General features: G+C 68.0%; 1 protein-coding gene across 1 annotated transcript in view; it reads left to right on the top strand.

Moving 5' to 3' along the window:
• NOTCH1 (notch receptor 1) overlaps positions 1 to 22,129 on the top strand; it is a 44,082-nt gene that overhangs the window by 10,416 nt on the left and 11,537 nt on the right. The window contains exons 3-21 of the mRNA XM_043565244.1: positions 7,777 to 8,039; positions 8,529 to 8,867; positions 10,902 to 11,024; positions 11,441 to 11,674; positions 12,021 to 12,176; positions 12,413 to 12,598; positions 12,908 to 13,021; positions 13,765 to 13,878; positions 14,044 to 14,277; positions 14,377 to 14,487; positions 15,033 to 15,225; positions 16,401 to 16,546; positions 16,762 to 16,875; positions 18,547 to 18,666; positions 18,968 to 19,120; positions 19,686 to 19,914; positions 20,538 to 20,739; positions 21,365 to 21,518; positions 21,629 to 21,813. Of these exons, the coding sequence (XP_043421179.1) occupies positions 7,777 to 8,039; positions 8,529 to 8,867; positions 10,902 to 11,024; positions 11,441 to 11,674; positions 12,021 to 12,176; positions 12,413 to 12,598; positions 12,908 to 13,021; positions 13,765 to 13,878; positions 14,044 to 14,277; positions 14,377 to 14,487; positions 15,033 to 15,225; positions 16,401 to 16,546; positions 16,762 to 16,875; positions 18,547 to 18,666; positions 18,968 to 19,120; positions 19,686 to 19,914; positions 20,538 to 20,739; positions 21,365 to 21,518; positions 21,629 to 21,813 (3,370 nt within the window). The remainder of the gene's footprint in view (positions 1 to 7,776; positions 8,040 to 8,528; positions 8,868 to 10,901; positions 11,025 to 11,440; positions 11,675 to 12,020; positions 12,177 to 12,412; positions 12,599 to 12,907; positions 13,022 to 13,764; positions 13,879 to 14,043; positions 14,278 to 14,376; positions 14,488 to 15,032; positions 15,226 to 16,400; positions 16,547 to 16,761; positions 16,876 to 18,546; positions 18,667 to 18,967; positions 19,121 to 19,685; positions 19,915 to 20,537; positions 20,740 to 21,364; positions 21,519 to 21,628; positions 21,814 to 22,129) is intronic.

Below are 22,129 nucleotides of genomic sequence, written 5' to 3' on the forward strand. Positions count from 1 at the left end.
GTGCCGTCCTTGGGGTGTCCCCTTTGTGTTCGTGTGACTGACTGGGCCCGTGTGCCACCCTCCCCCTTGTCCCGACAGAACGCATTGGTTGAGGTTTACTCTGTCCTGGAGCCCTTGGCTCATGCTGCAAGGTCTCGTCCAGAAAGCTGTCCCAGAGACCAGCCCTGCTTCAGCACTTGGGACAGAAGGTCAAGTGCAGCCCAAGAACTTCCCAGTATCCCTGCAGGGGAAGAAACCCCTCCACAGGGCCCTGGACCCATGCCAACGGTCCCAGGACACCTGGGTGTCCCCAGAGGAGTGCAGGCCCCACCCTCACCCCACCCCCACCCCGGGCCTTGTGCAACTGGCTGGATTCTGTCTCCGGTATTCGCTGTGCCCCAGGGCACCTTGGAGGCGGTGCTGGGCCCAGGGTGACAGCCAGGTGTGCAAGAGTGGGGGGGGGTGTGTGGGGCCTGGTGGCCCGCGGGGCCGGCCGTGCTCGGTGGGTGTGAGTGAGGAGAGGAGGCCAGACAGAACGGGGCTGGTGACTGGTGCGGGATGGCAGTGACCTTTGGGACCACTGCTGAGCGAATGCCCGTGCCTCGGCTTAGCCAGAGGCAGCCCACAGCTGGCCCTGACAGGGTCCGGGGCTGTCCCAGGGTCCTCGGCGGAGGGCCGCAGGGGCAGGCTGGGTGTGACCTCCGTCCCTGCCATCTCAGTGCCTCCCGTGCTTTCCAGGTAGGAAAGCCACAGGGGTGCTACGGGCGAGGGTGGTGGTAGGTGCCCAGCACAGGTGTGACCAGCCCTCCTGCCGGACAGGGACCCGGAGAAGTCCCACCTGCCAGCTGGCTGGGAGGCTTCCTGAGTCCCAGAGCTCTCCCGCATGCCGCACCCCCAGCCGGGGTTTTGGGTTTCGGCTGAGCTTGTGGGATGTAAGAATGCATTGTGTGCCCCAGCCCTCCAGGTGTGGGAGGGTCAGGTGGTCAGGTGAGGAGCCCAGGCGTCCCGGGCAGGGCATCTGGGGTCCAGGGGCACACACCCTCCCTCCTCCATGCTCGGAGCTCCTGCTGGACCCTTAGCCGCCTCTAGGGGGGCGGCCCTGCTCTCACTGCCTGGGTGGCTGGCTCCTGGCCACCGCCAGTGACAGCAGAAGTCAGGAGTTGCATTCACATCCAGGTGGTGCTGTGGGCATAATGCGCCCGAGCCCCGGTTTTCTCATCTGGGAAATGGGCCCAGCGTGTAGCTTCAGGGCCGTTGCGGGAACCCCACGAGCTGAAGCTGGCGGTCTAATTACGGGTCGTCTTTCATCATCCTGGGGTCCATGTGAGGTGCCCCTTGCGTGCTTGCCCTGGTCAGCCGCTGGGGTTGGGCATACAGCCTTCTCCGCTCCCCGCGTCCCCTGAGATGGCATCTGCTTCTGGGAGCAGAGGCGGGAAGTTGCCAGAATCATTTCTGGCTTTGGCGTGGAGCTTGGTCTGCAGTTGCTGACTTCATTAATCGAGTTTTGGATTAAGTCCTCCCTGTGGCCTCGTGAGCCTGTCGATTCCTTCATCGCATCCGAGCGACTGGGGTGCGGGTGCGGGTGCCGCCCTGCTGGGGAGCAGAGGCCCCCGAGGCTGTGGGGGGGGGGCCCGCAGGCGTTCTGGGGACACAGTCGAGGGAGGACGCACGTCCCAACCTTGTCTCTAGTTTGCGGCTCTGTCTTCTGGGAGACTGGGGGGGGGGGGGGGGTGTGCGGCTGGTTTTTCTGACGTGCCTCACAGCCCTGGCGCTCTCGTGACCTGGGGGGACCCCGTGCTTGCTGTCCCTGCAAGCGCCCGACCCCACACCATGGGTGGGCCTGGGTGCCTGCTGCCGGGCCAGCTCAGGAAGCCGCCGCCGCTGCTTCCCACGTTGAGGGTGGGGCGGCTCTGAGTGACATGGGGACAATGAGCCATTTGGGGGCATTGTTTTCCCTGCGGTGGGAAAGGTGGCTTCCCGGGAGGGCAGGTGGTTCATCCTCCCACAAAGGGCTTCCCCCAGAGCCGAGGAAGGAAGCCCGAGCTGTTCCTGCGCTTCCTGTTCCCAGCAGATTTTAGACCGTCCAGAGATGCAACCTGGGGAGAAGATTGGAGACAAAGCCGGGAGCGCTGTCAGCAGCTGTTGGGGCCGGAAGGCCTGGGCCCTCGGGGAAGGCTGCACCCCCCCCACCCCACCCCCGCCCGCTGGGCTGCTCTTTTGGGCTGTGGGTCTGTCAGGAAGAGCCCTCGCTGCCCCAAGGCCCTGGGAGCAGCCCCAGCCCACCAGGGGCCCGATCCCGCTGTAGTCACCCCTGCGCACCTGCCCCACCCTCACCCTGTGCCCCCTGAATGCAGGTCAGGTGGGGGAGGGAGCTGGAGCAGAAAGGGATGGGGGGGGGCGGGAGGGGGTTGAGTGCAGCGGAGGTGCTGGCAGGGTCCTGGCCCGCCCCGCGGACAGGTGTCTGGACAAAGGCTTCTGCGGGTCTGAAAGGAAGCCGGGGACTTTGGGGGTGAGGGCAGCGGGCCAGTGCCCACTTGCCCCAAGCCTCACCTCTCCTGGGGGCTTTGTTTCCCCAGAGCTGAGCTGTCCCCGCTGTCCCCAGTGGAAAGGCCCCCAGCTCCACCCCCCTCCCGGGTAGGGCACAGGCCGGGGAGGCCCCTGAGCTCCCACCTACCTACAGGCAGTGAGCAAATCACCGCCTGGCAGCCAGTCCCTCCTGGAAGACAGGGGTTCCCTGCTGGGGTAGGGGGCGGGACTTGGACTGGCCTTTGCCCAAGGAGGGGCTGAGGTCCCAGGAGCGCCCCCAAGCCCTGCCCAGAGAAAGACCCGGCTCCTTGACCCCCATCTCATGGCTCCACCTGTAGGGGACTGAGGTCCTGGCCTCAGTCTGCCCCTGTAGCAAGGGGCCAGAGCTTTCCCCACCCAGTCCACGGGTGGCCCCAGGTAGGGGGGCTGGGACGTGGGTGGTTCTCTTCTTCCCAGGCCAGGGGTCTCAGAAACTCCTGGCTGAGCCGCGCAGGGGTGGGTGGGCCTGGCTTCGCGGCAGCGGCCCCGAGTGTTGTGGTTTGGGTGGAAGGCAGTGGCCTTGGCGGGCCTCTGCTTGGCACTGCGGTGCTGGGCTCTGGGAGGAGCTTCAGCCTCCCGTCCGTGCCCACCCCTTGTCACCAGGGGACTCCGGTGATGTGGCGTTGGCTGCCCCGTAAAGCAGGAGCCCGAGGGCCCCAGACTCCGCTTCCTGGGCAGAAAGCTCGAGGAGGGGCAGCAGTGGTGATTCGGGGAGGGGGCTTCTAGGCCCGCATTCTGCTCGGCAGAGGTGGAGTTGGTTAAGGAGGGGATGGCTCCTTGCATCCAGGTGGCTTCTTGCTGTAAGGGCGGGGGCAGGGCAGTGCTGTGCTGCCTGGAGGTCCTGGTGGGTCAGCTCTGTGCAGGGGAAGTCCCGTGTCCCCACAGATCCCCTCAGACACAGCAGCTCAGCTGGGCCGGTAAATCTGTTCCCAGGAACGCGGTAGGAAATGCACACATCAAACCCAGCGCTGCCTAGAGTGAGTGAGTGCCCTCTGCCCAAACGGCCAGGTCACCAGATAAGGGGCACGTGCGGTCCCCTTGACCCCCCACCCCCGCTGCACTCCTGGGAAACTGAGGTCCCGGCAGGCAGAGTGGGGCGGGGAGCCCCTCCTGCACCCACCCCCCCCCCCCCCGAAGTTCCTCTGATCGAACTGCATTTCAGCTGTGCCCCAGGAGGCACCTGTCCTGGAGAATCTCGGGTTCCTCCTGCAGACACAGGGAGGGGTGCCACCTCACTGCCCCCCACCGGCTGGCGGGGGGGGGTGGCGCAGGGCCCCACCCCCGGACCACAAACTCCTTGAGGGCAGAACTGAGCACAGCACTTCTCACTGCTTAGTCCTTCCGTCTCTTCCTAGTTTGGGGCAGAGGGAGCTGTCATCTGTCCCCTGGGGGTGGCAGATGGCCGCTTAGCTTAGAAAAGAAAACAGCGCAATTTAGAATTAGTCCCGGGTGAAAGGTCGAGGCAACGTCTGCCTCCGGATGCTCCCCGGACTTGCATTTCTATGGAGCGGCGCTGGCGGGCAGGGAGGGCGGGAGTCAGCACAGTGGAAATATTGAGGCGGGGAACAAAGCGTCCTCGTCCTCGGCTGTGGGACCACAGGCCCGGCAGCCATTTGGTGCTCCTCGCGGGGCAGGGGGACAGGGTGTCTGCCTGAATCCCGGCCCCCTGGTGGTCCCTCCACAGCCCTTCCCCTGGAGCCCCCCCCCCCCCCCCCCCCCCCAGCCGCCGGCCCCACCTGTCACTCACCTGCTGCTTGGGCTGCCTGGGGGTTCCAGGACAGGACAGGACCACAGGCAGGGGGAGGAGCAGACACTGGGTGGCCTCCTCCAGGAGGGGCGCGGGGCCCACAGGAGGGTTTGCTTAGGTCACTCGAGGCCCTGAGCTGGGCCCGCTGTAGGAAGCCTCTCCATTTCGAGGCAGGTGTGGGGTACGGTTTTCCTCGTCAAGCCCAGTGCCATCCCCGCCAGGGGCCTGCACTGACCCCCCCAGGGCCAGCGTGGAGGACAGACTGGCCACGTCCAAGCAGGGGCCTTGTGGTCCCTCCTGCCCCCGCAGGGAAGTCTGGGTGGCGTGGGCAGAGGGGGCCCCAGGGGGGGCGTCCCCGCAAAGCTCCAGCGTATGGCCAGGTCGGGGGAGAGGCGCTCGCAGGTGCAGAGGAGAAAGCAACGTCCCGGCCGCGGGCGGCCCGGAGCTGGAACACCCCAGAGTGGGGGTGGCGGGGAGGGTGGCCTCGGACTGGCCCAGACGTCCGCGCTCGCCTCGAGGCCCAGGCGCTGTGCCGGGCTTGGTGCTTCCTCTTGGCTCAGGCTCCCGGCCCAGCCCCGGTCGTACCTCGGACCCCACACACCACACAGAACACCTGCCTCTACTGTTCCGTCTCCAGGGGCCGCCCCTCCTGTAGCTGGGGCGCTGACGGTGCACGGCAGCCGTGGGGCTGGGCGGCGTGCCTTCGCGGCGGTGTCCGCCTGGCCTGGGCAGGAGCAGGGCAGACAATGGGCCCTGTCAGCTGCCGCCTTCCCCCGCGGAGGAGCCTCCTTGGCTCCTGCCCCGCCCGCCCTGGTTGGCGGCCCGCCGCGCCCGGCTGGGAGCAGCTGCCGCCCGCGTCCCCGGCCACAGGCGCACCTGCTCCCCGGCCAGCCTTTGTCCGCACTACCGACGCCTGATTTATTGGCATGTTTTCCCTCGCTGGCCCGGCGTAACCCAGCCTCGTTGGCTAGGATGTGACCCATCCAGGTGGGTTCTCCCGCAGTCTTCCCACGGGGGTCCCCACTCGGGGGGGTGGGGGCGGGGGGCTGGAGAGCAGGGGCCCGTTCACAGGGATATTGTCCCGTGTCTGGAGGGTCTGGGGTGTGCGTCCGGGCAGAGCCTTCTGGTGCCTCTGGGGACGCCCAGCGTCCTGACGAGTTAGGGATTGGTCTGGTGGCAGGGGAGCCCCAGGGACACCCTCTGGGACCACGAAGGCCTCCCCCCCCTCAAGCCAGCAGGGCTCAGAGAGGGAGAGGGTGGTGTGGATGAGGCGGGCTCCCACCCTGCTCTGATGACCAAGCGCCCTCTCTCCAGTACCCACCACCCGCCTGCTCCGTCAGTGGCTGGGAAAGAAAAAAGAGCCTTTTCTCCAAGCGGTGAGCGGTGGCCAGCTCCCGCCTGACAATGGAGGGCATTGATAGGTTGGGGGAGGCGCTGCCTTGCCCCCCCCCATCCCCCACCGCTGCACTCCGAGCCCACAGTGCCACTCGGGCCGGGACCAGGCGGTCTGTAACTGGATCCGAGCACCCCCTTCCCCAGCCTCCTGGAGTGTGGCCGTGCCGGGGTGAGGGGACCTGCTCCTGGGGTCTGTCCGTCTCACAGGAGCCGGCCGGCCCCACTGTGCCCTTCTGACCAGGCTGGGCAGGAGCCTCACTCTGCCTGAGTTCCCTCCCTGGGGCCCCGGAGGCGACTTGTTTTCTTTAAGCCAGTTGGTTTGGGACTTTTGGCTTCTGACAACAGATGGTGAGCCCCAGTGGCCATTTCGTGTTGTCCTTGTCCGCCGCACCCAAGCCGTAGCCGCAGAGAAAAGCCCTCAGGGAGACAGATGCCTCCCAGGCATGCAGAGACCCCGAGACCCCAGCCCCTCCAACGGCCACCCCACCCATGCAGGCTTGATTCCAGCTCCTGGGTCAGGCAAGGAGCGGGGGAAGGCAGTGAGGACGAACAGGCTGCCCTCTGCTGAGGGTGGAGGTCCCCGTGTGACGGGTGGGCTCTGAAAGCAGGGGTGTTTTCATGTTTGGGAGAGCCCCCTCTTCATCCGAGGACCCGAGGTTCCCCGCCAGCCCCCACCTCTGCCAGGGGGAGGAGGCCCCGCCCACCCAGGGCCCAGGACTGTGGGTGCAGCGTCCCGGCTGCCTTCCCAGGCCATGGCGGCCCGGGGGCGGGCCGGGGGCACGTTATGCCTCAGAGGCTTTGCCCCTGGGAAGAACGATGCCTGGCTGGTCCCAGAGCCTTTCTTGAGCTTTTCCCTCGAGTACAAGGCCACAAGGTGATCTCGGTGGGCAATTTGTGGCCCAGGCTCCAGAAGCCGGACCAACAGGTGGCCAAGGGAGGCCCTGTGGTGGGGTGACATGTGCTGAGCCCTGTCCCTGCAAAGAAGCCGTGAGAACTCCCCCTCCCCCCCGTTCATCTGCTCCTGTTAGAGACTGAGCAGTGTGCTGAGAGGCACAGCATAGACCTGGCAGACATGGTGGCCTTCACCCCCATGCTCCCCCTGTTCCCCCTGCTCCCCAGCCCGGCCGGCTCGCCAAGAGCTCAGGAAGGATGCTCCTCCTGGCGTACCTTGATTTCTCCTGCTGGGAAATGGGTTTGTCTGCTCCCAGCTGATGTTGCCTGGACATTGTGCAGACTTGATGCCAAAGGGGGAGACCGTGTCTGGGCACTAAGTGTGGGTGGGGGGTGGGCTGCCAGCTGTGGTGCTCCCAGTGGTGCTCCCGGCAGGTGAGACCCCGGCGGGAGCCACTCTGCTGTGTCTACAGCCTTATGTCTGTTGATCACGTGGGCCTTGAAAGAAGAGAAGCTGGGGGGCGCCTGGGTGACCCAGTCAGTTACCCGTCCGACTTCGGCTCAGGTCACGATCTCGCGGTCCGTGGGTTCGAGCCCCGCGTCGGGCTCCGTGCTGACAGCTCAGGGCCTGGAGCCTGCTTCCGACTCTGTGTCTCCCTCTCGCTCTGACTTTCTCTCTCTCTCAAAAATAAACAAACTTTTAAAATTTAAAAAAAAAAAAGAAAGAAAGAAAGAAAGTAAAGCTGCGGACTGTTTTTTTACCCAAATAAGGCACGTTGGTTACAGAACAGCTTGAGGTGGGAAGAGGGGACCAGCCCCCCACACCAAAGGGTCTCGGGGCACCCCCTCCCTGGGAACGGCTGTGGGCCCGTGTGTCCCCTTCTCTGTGGCCACGCAGACGCTCACGAGGGTTTTGCGATCAGGTCTGGCCTCGCGGAGCCTGCTGGTCTCCAGCCCCTTGCCCCAGTTAACATGAGGTGAAATTCACTTAACGAACGGTTCACCGCTTGAAGGCGCACGGCCCCACGGCGCTTGGCCCACGCGTGAGGTCGTGCGGCCCCCACCGCTGTCTGGTCCTGGGACGTGCCGCCCGCGGCGGGGCCCGACAGTGGCTGGCGCTCCCCGGGGACGGTGCGGGGTGCCGGGGCCGGGCGGACGGGGAGCCGGTGGGAGTAACCGCTCCGGCCTGTCTGCTGCAGCTGTAGCGGTGCCTTCGCGGGCCGGCGATGCCAGGCGCCCAACCCCTGCCTCAGCGCCCCCTGCAAGAACGCGGGGACGTGCCACGCGGTGGACCACGGCGGCACGGTGGACTACGCCTGCGCCTGCCGCCTGGGCTTCTCCGGGCCCCTCTGCCTGACGCCCCGGGACAACGCCTGCCTCGCCAAGCCCTGCCGCAACGGCGGCACCTGTGACCTGCTCACGCTGACCGAGTACAAGTGCCGCTGCCCCCCGGGCTGGTCAGGTGAGGGCCCCCCACCCCCCGGCCCCGGCCCTCCCCCCACTGCCCGTGTACCGTGACGTGCTGGGAGAAGGCCAGGGCTTTCTGCAGTCTGTGACCCCCGCCCTCGAGTCCCCGGGCCCCTCTCTAGCCCCGACATCCGCTCCGGGAACCCCGGGGCTCCCTGCCTCTGCGAGGAGGGGGCCCTCCGTCTAGTGAGGTCCCCAGGGCCCGCTGGCCCTGCATCAGGAGCCCCGACGGCGAGCTCTCCAGAGAACACGAACTCTGGAGGGGACAGTCTGGGTCCGGTCTCGGGGGCCCCCTGCCCCCGCTGGCCGTGTGTCCCGGGAACCTCGGTCCCCATCTCCAGGAAGATGGCCGTGTCCTGTCGTGGGGTCCCGGCAATTAAAGAGACCGTGCTGACAGGTTTGCGCCAGGCTGGCACCTCCACGGTGCCTGGAAGTTGTCCCTGGACACCGGCGTGACCCCTCCTCCCCCCCCCTCGCCCCCCAGGGAAGATGTGCCAGCAGGCCGACCCGTGTGCCTCCAACCCATGTGCCAACGGCGGCCAGTGCCTGCCCTTCGAGGCATCGTACATCTGCCGCTGCCCGCCCGGCTTCCACGGCCCCACCTGCAGGCAGGACGTCAACGAGTGTGGCCAGAGCCCCGGGCTCTGTCGCAACGGAGGCACCTGCCACAACGAGGTCGGCTCCTACCGCTGCACCTGCCGCGCCACCCACACCGGCCCCCACTGCGAGCTGCCCTACGTGCCCTGCAGCCCCTCACCCTGCCAGAACGGGGGCACCTGCCGCCCCACGGGGGACACCACCCACGAGTGTGCCTGCCTCCCAGGTACTGCCCCGGGGAGGCCCCGGGGGTGCGGGCCGGGCCGGGGCTCGGAGGACGGTGTCCCAGCACACACAGGACGGCGGGCGGGTCTGGAAAGGGGGTACCAGTTAGGGGAGCCTGGCACAGGGGCCGGGCATCTCCCTGGTCTCCCACCTTCTCACTTCTGCCTGGGGGTGGGGTCCGCTGCAGCCGCCCAGCACTTGTCCCCCATGCCAGGGACCCGGGGTCCCTGCAGCCCCCGGGGCGGGCTCCTGGCTGAGCCTGGCTGGACGGGCGTATGCTCCCCAGTGCTCCCTCTGCCCCGCGAGTGCCGCTGCCCTCATGGCCCCTGACTCTTCGCCCTGCTCTGAGCCCCTCACCTTGAATTCCCCAGAGCCACGTGCAAGTTAGGGAACGAGGCGCAGCTGCAGGGACATCCTTGTTTGTGCCTCCCCGGGTCTCTTGTTTCCATGTGGTCGGAGCTCACGTCGCTGCCCCCCCCCCTCCGGGTGGCCTGACTGTGGGGGCTGGTGTGGGACATCCGCCCCTGCTGTCCCCCAGCGGCTCCACTGTCCCTGCTCTAGGGGCTGGTCTTCCCGCTGTAGCTTTTGAGTCAGTTTTGCGGCTGGTGATCTAAAAATAATAACGTTGGCGAGAGGCTTAAAAACCTCCTGGGTCGGTGGGGTTTGGGTCCTGGGCGCGACGGGAGGATTGACCCAGCGGCCCCTGCAAAGGGGAAGCGTTCTGCCTGCCTGTCCGCCACCAAGCCCGGGGCCTCGTCACCGCACCAGCCAGCTTTGTGTGCGGGCTCGAAGGGCACGCGTTTCCTGAGTGTCGCTGGGTGTTCCCCTTGCCCCCTGACCACCCCAGGGCTGCTGGCTGGTCAGCTGTCCCTGGGGGCCAAGAGATAAGCCCACTCGCCAGGCCCGCCCCTGGGTTCTGGGTTCAGATGCCTTTTTGCTGGCCTGGTGACCTCGGGCCTGGGACCTCACATCCAGCCACGTGTCTCAAGAGAAGCCTGCCCTCCAGGGGCCACAGTGAGGGCTGGAGGACGTGGGCTGTGGGGCGACCCGCCAGGGGACACCCTGTTCATGGAGCTGGTGCTGGCTCCCGCTGGGGCAGCGGGGTGAGATTCTCCCGGTGAGGGCTCGACAGGCTTGTGTGCCGCACGGCCCTGTAGGAGACCCTCGGAGGTATTGGGGTGGGGGGCAGGGAGGCGTGCTCAGGCCCCTACAACATACGTGGGAGCCAGAACTCGGGCTCCGGGCTCTGATTTGGGGCACTCCCTCTAAAACACTGTCCACTGTCCACTGTCCACTTCAGCTCTTCTAGACCACCTGCTTTACCCCCCAGGGCACCGGTGGGGTGGGCGGCCCGAGGGAGGGGATCGGCTCTCCTCGGGCAGGAGACAGGTTCAAAGGCGCCCCGGGAGGGGCATTAATTAGTAACTGGCTGTAGGTTTGGGCTCTTGCCAGGCGCACCTTTGTGGGTTGATGATTGAACCGGCGGGAGTTGAGCGGGTTAATAGGTGACTGGTGTGGAGGCGACGTTGACAGAGGTTGGCCCGTCTTGGGGGGGTGAGAAGCGGGCATCACACCTCTGTTCCGGGGAAGCTGAGGGCCGCCTGTCCGCCCTGCCTCCTCCGGGCTTCCGCCTGGAGCCCTCCCCGACCCCAGCACAGCGCCTCACCTGCAGGCAGCACCCGCTTACAGCCGCCCGTGGTTAACTCTGCTACACGGGATTTTTACGACGCCACGTCCAGGATCCCGTGTTCCCAAGTCCCCGTCTGTTCAGCGGGCCCTTTGCTCAATGATTCCTCAGAGAGGAACGTGCCACACGTGGGCCCTGGAGTGTGGGGCCTGGTCACACGGGGACCAGGGGGACCAGGGGATGGGGCTTGGACCCCGAGGGCCCCAAGGTGGTGGGCGTCCCGGGGCAGGCCCTGAGTGGGGGGCGGCAGCTGGTGCAGAGCAGGGTGTCGTGGGTCCAGCCAGGAAGATGCTGGGGCGAGCACAGATGGGCAGGGCCTGACCGGGCTCCTGGCTCCCCCTGCCGCAGGCTTCACCGGCCAGAACTGCGAGGAGAATATCGACGACTGTCCCGGAAACAGCTGCAAGAACGGAGGCACCTGCGTGGACGGCGTGAACACGTACAACTGCCGCTGCCCGCCCGAGTGGACAGGTGCACACGCAGGGGAGCGCCCCCCGCCCAACACAGTGCCCGCACGGGGAGCGCGGTCCGGGAAGGGCGGCGTGGCCCGGGGCAGCCCCTGCCCGCGACCGGGGGCCGAGGCCCCCACCCTACCATCAGCTCGTCTGTGCGGGTCGCGTGCGGCCCCCCAGGCAGGGCCGCGCCACAGTCGGGTCCCCCGGGCTTCGGCCAAGCTGGGGATGGCGGACAAGTGTGGGCCCCCCCCCGGAGCACCGCTGCCCACGGCAGAGCGACGGGGCCAGGGCCCGGCCTGGCCGGGGGGCCGGGGGCAGCGGGGATACAGCGGTCCAGGCTGCGGTGGGTGGAGGAGTCTGCCTGGGCAGGCTTCCCGGGGGCGGTGGCCCCCGGGCCCGGTGGTCGAGGCGTGACGGGCTGGGCCCCCGCAGGCCAGTACTGCACCGAGGACGTAGACGAGTGCCAGCTGATGCCCAACGCCTGCCAGAACGGCGGGACCTGCCACAACACCCACGGCGGCTACAACTGCGTGTGCGTCAACGGCTGGACGGGGGAAGACTGCAGCGAGAACATCGATGACTGTGCCAGCGCCGCCTGCTTCCACGGGGCCACCTGCCACGACCGAGTGGCCTCCTTCTACTGCGAGTGTCCTCATGGCCGCACCGGTGAGCGCCCCGGCCGCGGGGGGCGGGGCTGCCCCCGAGGCGGGGCTGGGGGGTGGGGGGCGGGCACAGGGGACGTGGCACCACCTCCCTGGGCTCCCCGGCCCTGCCTGGCGCGTGCGGCCTCGCTCAGGCGCGCGGCCGATGGCTTTTGCCGAAGGGGCCTCTCTGGAGGGAAGGAGGCCGGGGGCAGGCCTGCTGGGGACGAGCCCCCCAGGGTAGCCTGAGGGTCGTGGGCCCGACGGGGCCGCCGGGCAGCGTGGCCGTGGGAGGCCCGTCCCTGTGGAGCCGGGCGGCGGACCCAGGCCGGGAGAGGCAGTGCCCCGCTGACCGCGGCCGCCCCGCCCAGGTCTGCTTTGCCATCTCAACGACGCCTGCATCAGCAACCCTTGCAACGAGGGCTCCAACTGCGACACCAACCCCGTCAACGGCAAGGCCATCTGCACCTGCCCCTCCGGGTACACGGGCCCGGCCTGCAGCCAGGACGTGGACGAGTGCTCGCTGGGTGCGCCGGGCAAGTCGTGCGGTGGGGGGAGGGGGACTGGGGAGTCTGGGACATCGACTCTGCCCTCAGAGGGTTCCTGGTCTGACGGGGGAGGCGTGACACACACACCCCCCCCCGCCTCCAACAGAGAGGACTGCCAGTCTGATGGGGGAGGCGGGCATGCCCCAGAATGGTCCGGTGGCCGGGGTGCCTGAAGCAGGCTCTCACCGGTGCCGCCCCGCCCCGGCCCCTACCAGGCGCCAACCCCTGTGAGCACGCGGGCAAGTGCATCAACACGCTGGGCTCCTTCGAGTGCCAGTGTCTGCAGGGCTACACGGGCCCGCGCTGCGAGATTGACGTCAACGAGTGCATCTCGAACCCGTGTCAGAATGACGCCACCTGCCTGGACCAGATCGGGGAGTTCCAGTGCATCTGCATGCCGGGTACGTGGAGCCAGCCTCCTGCCTGTCGGGGTGACCCCGCTGCGGCGCCCCTGGCGACCGCTCTGTGCCCCCGGCCTCCGCGCTCGCCCGGGCCAGCCCGCGGGGCACCAGCCCGGAGGGCAGTGCCAGGGCTTGGGGGGCGGGGGGCCCGGGAGCCAGGTGAGCCGCGGGAGAACAGGTACGGAGGGTGCTGGCCAGTCGCCTCTGCCGGCAGCTGGCGTGGGCGTCCATGTCTCTGCCCTGAGCTGCGGTGGGGGTGGCCGCGGCTATTCACGGACCCCTGTGCCCCCTCCCCGCCCCCCACCCCAGGCTACGAGGGCGTGCACTGTGAGGTCAACACGGACGAGTGCGCCAGCAGCCCCTGCCTCCAGAACGGCCGCTGCCTGGACAAAATCAACGAGTTTCTGTGCGAGTGCCCCACAGGTGAGGCCCGTCCCCAGCAGGGCTGCTGCCCAGCCCCCACCCTCCCTCTGGGGGAGGCGGGCCGGGAGCTCCGACGACCCACTAGGAGGCCTAGCTCAGGTCTGGGCCTGGTCCTACGGGAGCCCGTTCTCCTGTGCTGAGGGGCACCGGGCAGGTCAGGCCAGGCCAGGTCAGGCTGGGCTTAGGGGGAGCCCGGGACCCAGAAATCCTCCCTGCTGCTGGGGCTCCCCTGGGAGCGGGATTATAGTCCCCAGGTCCCCGGGGAGCTTAGGTGGTGAAGAGATGCCAGCCCGGCTCTCTGAGGGCTCGCAGCTGGGAGGGAGTCGGCCTGCCCTGCCCTCCCCACCTCTGCTGGCCTGCAGTAGACACAACAGGAGGGCTCCAGGAGCCCGCGGCCGGAGGGTCTGTAGGTCCAGGACGCCGACACTCGGGAGGCCTGGCAGGTCAGAGCCGTGGGCCTGCAAGGTGTCAATCAGCTGTCCCAGACGCTGAGTGGGGGACCTCTCGTTCACCGCGGGATGGCTGGAACCATAGTAGCCGGAGTCTGTACGAGAAAAGCCCCTCCTGCAGGGGCAGGGGCAGGGGCAGGAGCTGAAAGGGAGCAAGAGGAGAGGTCAGGAGGGCTACTGAGCCCTGGCCGGAGCGTGGCCTGGGGAGGGACTCCCTGCTGTGGCCCGGCGGGGGCTCGGCCACGGGGCCCCCGGCACCCATTGCGTCCGACTGCCTCCCTGTCCTCACCACAGGCTTCACCGGGCACCTGTGTCAGTATGACGTGGACGAGTGTGCAAGCACGCCTTGCAGGAACGGCGCCAAGTGCCTGGACGGGCCCAACACCTACACCTGCGTGTGCACGGAAGGTGCGGGGCCGGTGGACAGAGGGTGGGCAGGCTCCCGGGTCTGGGGAAGGGGTGGGGAGTCCCATGATGAACGGCACGCTCCCCCCTCTGCTCCGGGAGAGCCCGGGCGTGGTTGGGGCCTTTCCGGGAGCAGCCGCCCTGAGTGCCCTTGGCCTTGCCCTGCAGGCTACACGGGGCCGCACTGCGAGGTGGACATTGACGAGTGTGACCCCGATCCTTGCCACTACGGGTCGTGCAAGGATGGCGTTGCCACCTTCACCTGCCTGTGCCGGCCGGGCTACACGGGCCACCACTGCGAGACCAACGTGAACGAGTGTCACAGCCAGCCCTGCCGCCACGGCGGCACCTGCCAGGACCGCGACAACGCCTACCTGTGCCTCTGCCTCAAGGGGACCACAGGTGCCTGGGGGGGAGCGGGGGGGGGGGGGGGTGGGGGGGGTGTGTTGGGGGGACGGTGGGGGGGCCCAGGAGCTGACCTCCGGTGCTGCCCACCGCCAGGGCCCAACTGTGAGACCAACCTGGATGACTGTGCCAGCAGCCCCTGTGACTCAGGCACGTGTTTGGACAAGATCGACGGCTACGAGTGCTCGTGCGAGCCGGGCTACACAGGTGAGCGGCCTGGGGCCTAGGGACCGCTGGGGCTCTGCCCCTCCCAGGCCCCTCAAGCCCTTGCTGCGGGGGCCGAGGTCAAGGCCACGGACTCAGCCGGGTCCCCAGGTGGGCAGGACGGGGCAGGCCTCCACCCAGGGCCCAGCTCTCCGGCTGCCAGCCTCGGCCCATTGGGGCAGAGACCATGGGAGGCCTGGGGCTCTGACCAGGACCGGGACGGGCACCCTCGAGCCCTTTATCCCTGGTCAGGGCAGACTCCTCTGGGCGTGCGTCCCGTGTCTTCCCCGAAGGCGTCTCTGGGCGGTTGGGCTGACGCCGGCCTTGTCCTCTGGGCCTGGCCGGCTGGCGCCGTGCTCCCGTGCGAAGCCCCCGCTTATCCAGGTTACACCTCGGGAGGACCCGGGGAGAGGGGTTGGGTGTCGTCCCTGGTTCAACAGGGGCAAACTGAGGCTCCGAGGGGCCAGAACTTGCTCACGAAGACCCCCCTGCCCCTTCTTCCGGGGGGGCCCGGCTGTGGGTATCTGAGCCCCCCTCCCCGCTTCCAGGGAGCATGTGCAACGTCAACATCGACGAGTGTGCGGGCAACCCCTGCCACCACGGGGGCACCTGCGAGGACGGCACCAACAGCTTCACCTGCCGCTGCCCCGAGGGCTACCACGGCCCCACGTGCCTGTCCGAGGTCAACGAGTGCAGCAGCAACCCCTGCATCCACGGGGCCTGCCGGGACAGCCTCAACGGGTAGGTGCGGGCGGGAGCTCTGTCCCCGGAGGCTGGCGGGCGAGGGAGAGGCCTGTGCGGAGCCTCGGACAGGCCGGGAGCGGGTGCCCCTCACGGGCAAGGGCTCGCAGGGCCCTCGCCGGCTCCTGGCGTGTGCTCAGCACGGCCACGTGTGGTCACGGGGCCCCGGACGCGCTTGTGGGTCCGCGGCAGCCAGCACGCGTGTGTGTGACACCGGGGTCTACCTTGTTCTCCGTCCTGGCTGCTGAAACGGCTCCCATCCCGCGGAGGTGAAAGGGGCACACCTGGGTCCGTGTTGAGGAGGTGGCCAAGGTCGCCTAAGGATGGGGGTCTGGGGGCCAGCAGCGTGGCCACAGTCCCACCCCCACCTCCAAGCAGGAGAGGGGCTGCAGGTGGAGTTCACCAGCCGTGCCTGTGTAACAGGAGAGCGCGAACCGGTGGGGTTCAGAGAGCTCCTGGCTGAGGGCCGCTGGAGGTGCCGGGAGGGTGGCGCCCAGAGCACAGGAGCCCATGCCCCCCCCCACACCTTGTCCCGTGCGTCTCAACCCGTGCGGGTTGTTCTAAGGTTAGGCTTGCGTAGCAAACCACTGGCCTAGCGAGCGAAGCCCTTTTCTGACTTGCGGGAGCCGTTCTAGCCAATCTCCGTCCCGAGGAGAGGGTCTTGGGAAACCGGGTATGTGGCTGGTCGGTCAGAAGTACAGGTGACAGCCCGGCCCCCATGGTGGGCGTCTGGCGTGGGTGCTGTGTGTGGGCCCGAGCCCTTCTCCCGGGGCGTCCCTCCCAGGAGCGAGTTGTAGGACACCCGGCTGGCATGGCCCCCGCACGCGTGGCGTCGGCAGGGCGAGGGTGTGGAGGGGAGGCAGAGCTCATCTGGTTCCTGACACCTGCTCCGCACCCAGCGCTGGCCGCGTGGATGGGGCTGTTGGTGCGGGCGGGGACCCCGTACTCTGTGTCCAAGGCCACGTGGTGGGTGAGTGGCAGGTGGCCTTCTGACGACTGCCCGGATGTGGCACGGCCACACCCATGCCGCCCTCTTGGGCGGGGTGGGGGCTGGGGTCCCCCCACGAAAGGACTCTCGGGTGGGGGTGCCCCCCCCCCCGTGCCATGAGGCCTGGGGACGGCAGCAGGGCCGGGAGCTTGGGCGCACTTGAATGGCGCCGTGGTCACCCCTGCAGGTACACGTGTGACTGTGACCCCGGGTGGAGCGGGGCTCACTGCGACATCAACACCAACGAGTGTGAGTCCAACCCCTGCGCCAACGGGGGCGCCTGTAGAGACATGACCAGCGGCTACGTGTGCACCTGCCGCGAGGGCTTCAGTGGTGAGCGGGGCCGGGCAGGGGTGCTGGCACAGAGCGGGCCCTCGGGGGGCGGTGGGACCGCGGCGCCTCGCTCCTCTCTCCCGCCACAGGCACCCGCTGCCCTCAGGGCAGACCCGCCGGGGTAGGCTCGGCGCGGGGCTCTCCCTCCACCCTAGGGGGCCCCTTCAGAGCCTCTGGGGTGATGGGCGCACTCACCACCGGCCCTCTGTCTCTAGGGCCCAATTGCCAAACCAACATCAACGAGTGTGCGTCTAACCCGTGCCTGAACCAGGGCTCGTGCATCGATGATGTGGCCGGCTACACGTGCAACTGCCCCCTGCCCTACACAGGTGAGGGCAGGGCCCTTGGGTGCGGGTCTGCGTGGCACAGTGCGTACCCGGTGGCTTTCCTGGGGCCGGCCGGGCCTCCTGACTCAGTAGGTACACCCAGAGTTCCGCTCGCCACGTGGAGGCTGAGGGCTGGCCACATTCGGGCCTCATTCCGCAAGTTTCGTTGCCAAAGTCACACACGACTATATAGGACACTGGACAGCGATCTTAATACGAGCGTGTCCCAAGTACTTGGTTTGGCCAGCCTGCCTGGGAGGGGAGGAGATGGGGTGCTCCACAGCAGAGCCACGAGCTAAGGCCTGGGCTGCTGGCCTCCACGGCCCAGCGTCCACACTGCGTGGGCCCCTGGGGACTGGACTGCCCCCCCCCCCCCCCCGCCCCCACCTTGCTGGCCGGGCCTGAGGGATTCCTTTGACGGCGGGCCCTCTTTGTGTCGGGGAAACAAGGAGTCCTCTGTTAGCGCCGAGCAGAGGCGGGAGGCGTTTCCCTGGGCGTCCCAGCGTCTGCCGTTGGCCCGGCCAACGGGATCGCAGGAAATGGTCCCCTCCGTGGAAGAGATTTGCAAAGTGTTAAAAAGCAAAAGTCCACAACCACTACTGCCCCTGGGTCCCACTGGGAGTGGGCCGAGGGCGCTGCCGCTGGGGACAGCCTCGGGCCTCCCTGCTGACGAGCCTGGAGGTCCCGAGAGAGCCCTGTCCGGCCAGGCTGGGGGGGTGGGGGGGGTGGGGAGGAGGGGGGCTGTCTCCGTGCTGGTGGCTCCCACCACACGAGGCAGCCTGTGGCCAGAGCTGGGGACCTGGATTTTCTCTCCTGCATTGGTGAGGCAGCTTGTGGCCGGTAGCCACCCAGGGGCCCCTTGCCTGGGACGCACGAGTCCCTTGCAGACACAGCATCGGAGGCTGGCGGGCCTGGTGGGGAGGAGCCGGCCTGTGCTGACCTGCTTCCCGTCTGCCCACTTCCTGCTTCCCTCTGCACAATTGTCGGAAACTCTGGCGAATTTCCTGCCTGCCTAGGTCACCGTGGAAACAGATAGAAAGAAAGGCCTTGGAAACTCGCACCAGCAGGCCAGGGAGATAATGGGCTACGGGGAAGATAGTGCTTCCTTTCTTCCCCGGGAATCAGCCCCCACGGCCGTAAACAGGAAGGCTGTCCGCTGGGTTTCCATGGAGGAAAGTCGCCCCAGTGTGACCCGCTTCTGGCGAGACTCCCTTCCCTGCGCCGGGGTCCTGTACCACAGGTGCTCCCTGACGGGGAGGGGTGCTCGGGGCCGGGGCTCCTCCCCTGCCGTCCGGCCTCTGCTCGCTGGCCTCCGTGACCGGCCGCGGGCTGCCTGTGGCCCCAGAGCCCTCGGGAGGAGCTCTAAGGCCTCCAGGAGACCAGGAGAGGGCGTGAGGCCGGGAGCAGGCACTCCCGAGGGGTTGAGGCCCAGGCCGTGTCCTGCGGGGACAGTTTTGGAGCCAAGTATCCCCCCGGTTTGGGTTCTCACTCCGCCAGGAGCTCGCCCATGGTCCCAAGGGCAACACCGCCCCCCGCCCCCCTTCCTGCCCCATGGGGCTGTCAGAGGACTCTGGCGGCTCAGGGGCCATCAGGGCCTCCGTCGGGAGATGCCATGGGGCATTGGTCCTCTGGGCCAGGCCCCCTGGGTCTCAATGCTGTTCCCCTTGCCCTCAGGAGCCACGTGTGAGGTGGTGCTGGCCCCGTGCGCCCCCGGCCCCTGCAGGAACGGTGGCGAGTGCCAGGAGTCCGAGGACTTCGAGAGCTTCTCGTGCGTCTGTCCTGCAGGCTGGCAAGGTGCGGCCTCCTGGCCCTGCAGCCCTGCCTGGGTTCGCTCCCCTGGGGCGGGAGGTCTGGGGGGCTCCCCATCTCTGCAGGCTGCAGAGCCACCTGTAGGGGCTCTGGAAGCAGAGATGGGCCTGGCAGGGCCCTTCCCATCCCCAGTTTCTGTCTGCTTGGCCCCAAACTGGGAGATCGCAAGTCAGAGAGCCCCCTTCCTTCCTGGGGTGTCCCCAGGGGACGGTCCCGGGGCAGAGAAGGCTGCTGGAGAGGCCTGGAGGGCGGGGGCTGAACTGCCGGCCCCCTCCTCCTCCCCCAGGACAGACGTGCGAGGTCGACATCAACGAGTGTGTTAAGAACCCGTGCCGCCACGGCGCCTCCTGCCAGAACACCAACGGCGGCTACCGTTGTCGCTGCCGCGCCGGCTACACGGGGCACAACTGCGAGACGGACGTGGATGACTGCCGACCCAGTGAGTGGCGGGGCCCGCTCGGCCACCTGTTAACCCGCGTGGACCTGCGGTTTTCTGGGCAGGCGCGGGGCAGGGAGCGGGCTGGCACCAGGCGGGAGGACCCGACGACGCAGTGCCCGGGGACGTGCCCAGGGCACTGAGCTCAACTAGAGGAAATGCTGGGGGGTGCGGGGGGGGGCTGCTGCTGGCAGAGCTGTGGGCCTCGCGTGGACCAGGGGTGGTTCTGGGTGGTTCCAGAAGCCTCCCGAGCCACCGCCCCTCCCCGCGGGCTGGGGTAGCTCCTCCCATCGTGCAGCCTTATTGGTCCTTGTCATGACCCAGCAGGGAGAAGGGCTCTCCGCCCCCCCCCCCCCCCGCCCCGACCCCGGGTCGTAGGACACTGAGGCCCAGACAGGTGTCCCCAAGTGGGCAGGGGACACGATGGCGCCAACCTCGTCGGCCTGACTGTTGAGCTTACACATTCTGCCCCTGCCCTGGGGCCTAGGAGTGGGGGGCCGTGGGCCCCCAGCTTCGGGGGGACGCCGCAGCCCACCCTCAGGCCTGCCTTCTGTCCCCCCACCCCCAGACCCGTGCCACAACGGCGGCTCCTGCACGGACGGCGTTAACACGGCTTTCTGCGACTGCCTGCCTGGCTTCCGGGGGGCTTTCTGCGAGGAGGACATCAACGAGTGTGCCAGCAACCCCTGCCACCACGGAGCCAACTGCACCGACTGCGTGGACAGCTACACCTGCACCTGCCCCACGGGCTTCAGCGGCATCCACTGCGAGAACAACACGCCCGACTGCACAGAGAGGCAAGGGCGCCGCACAGGGCAGCAGGCCGCGGGGGCCGGGCACAGCACCTGGCGGCCGGGCGCACCCAGCGGGTGTCCACCTGGCCGGCTCTCCCCACCCACGGCGGCAGACGTCGTGTTCTAAACGAGCCTTTGTCTGGCGACCAGTGTGAGACCCGGGAGCCCGGGTGGTTTCTCCTGGACAACTGGTGTGCCCCCTTCTGTCAGCCGCAACTCTGTGGCCCGTCTTGTTTCGCTTTTTCCCTTGGCTGCCGGGAAGCTCAGCGCTCAGCGTTCTCGCACCCTCCGACACGCTCATCTACGTTGTCCGTGCAGATTCTGGTTCCTTCCTCATTTTTATGTTAACTACCACATACCCGTGTGTTTAAAGCTCTTCCCGGCGTGACTCGTAAAGGAGGCAGAGGAAGTGGGCGTAAGGTGCCGTGAGAGCCTGCGGTCGGTCCCCGGCCCCGTGCTGGGGCCTCCCGGGGCTTCCGTTGGCCTCCCTGAGGTCATCCGGGCTGCTCGCCACCTGTTGTAGCTGTCGGGCCCCTTCCGCCGCAGTCTGAGTCTAGGGGAAGCTTCTCGGGCAGGGCCGCACGCCCCCCCCTCACCCTTCTCCCCTGCTGCTTGCTCGCCTCCAGCTCCTGTTTCAACGGCGGCACCTGCGTGGACGGCATCAGCTCCTTCACCTGTCTCTGTCCGCCTGGCTTCACGGGCAGCTACTGCCAGCACGACGTCAACGAGTGTGATTCTCGGCCCTGCCTGCACGGCGGCACCTGCCAGGACAGCTACGGGACCTACAAGTGCACCTGCCCACAGGGCTACACGGGCCTCAACTGCCAGGTGAGCGACGGGCTGCAGGGGCGCCCGCGGCACGTCGTCACGGCCACCCTGCCCGTCCCCGCCCGTCGGCCTCCCCGCGCCGCTGGTGGACCGGTGCGGCGAGAGCCGGGCCGGGAGGGCGGGGGTGGCCTTGGTCGCGCGGCTCCTGGGACCCGGACGGCTGGCCCGAGGCCACGTGCCACCTAGGGAATCGGGTGGGGAACGGGGCCGCGCTCAGCTCGGGAGCAAGGGTTTACGAAGCAAGAGTAAGAAAGGAGCGGGGCGGGAACGTAGCTGAAAGCCAGCGTCTTTCCGGAAAACACGGAAAAGTCCTGAAGCCTCGTCTTTGTTCAAGAGTCTCCCGTGAGATGTGTTACAAGGCTTCCGACAGAGTAGCTTGCTTACAGAGAGCAATCTTTCGACGACGGGCTGCTGGTGTTCGGGATTTGCCGAGGCCCCGAGCACGAGAGCCCCAGCCCCAGGCCGCTCCCGATGGCGGGGGTGGCGGCCCAGGGGCCTCAAGTTCCCGTGTCTGTAGGATGGGCTCACGAGCCCGCGTGGGCGCGAGGTTCTGCGTGTTCCGCACGGCCTCGCGGGGTCAGCCCCGGGAGGGAGCGTAAACACAGGTGACCCCCGCTGTCCGCAGAACCTCGTGCGCTGGTGCGACTCCTCACCGTGCAAGAACGGCGGCAAGTGTTGGCAGACCAACACCCTGTACCGTTGCGAGTGCCACAGCGGCTGGACCGGCCTCTACTGCGACGTGCCCAACGTGTCCTGCGAGGTGGCCGCACGGCGCCGAGGTAACCCCGCGGCCCGGCCCGGCCCAGGGTTCCCCGGCGCCCCCCGGGTGCCCACCCCCTGACGCCAGGAGGTCTGAGGCCCCCTCCCTCTGCTTCCCCCGCCCCCCCAGACATCAATGTCACCCACCTGTGCCGGAACGGGGGGCTCTGCATGGACGCGGGCAACACGCACCACTGTCGCTGCCAGGCCGGCTACACGGGCAGCTACTGCGAGGACCAGGTGGACGAGTGCTCGCCCAGCCCCTGCCAGAATGGGGCCACCTGCACCGACTACCCTGGCGGCTACTCCTGCGAGGTGGGGACCCGTCCCGGGGGGCAAGGGGTGCCGGCTGTGAGTGACACTGTGTGGCAGGCCCCGGGCCGCGAGCAGGCCCCGTGGGGAGGATTAAACCCGACTTTGCGCAGTCCCAGTAAGGGAGGGCGGTGATAATCAGGGAAGACTGCCTGGCGGAGGCGTCCCGTGGCGGGGAGAGCCGGGAAGAATACCCGGGAATATGGGATGGGGTTTCCGTCTGGGTCCCCTCCCCCAGAGCTCTGTCTCCGGGCTCAGCTGACACCTGCCCCGGGGCCTCCACCTCATGGCCGCAGGACACGCTCTGGCCTGAGCTCTG

This window comes from Prionailurus bengalensis, chromosome D4, assembly GCF_016509475.1.
Source record: "Prionailurus bengalensis isolate Pbe53 chromosome D4, Fcat_Pben_1.1_paternal_pri, whole genome shotgun sequence".
NCBI lineage: Eukaryota > Metazoa > Chordata > Mammalia > Carnivora > Felidae > Prionailurus > Prionailurus bengalensis.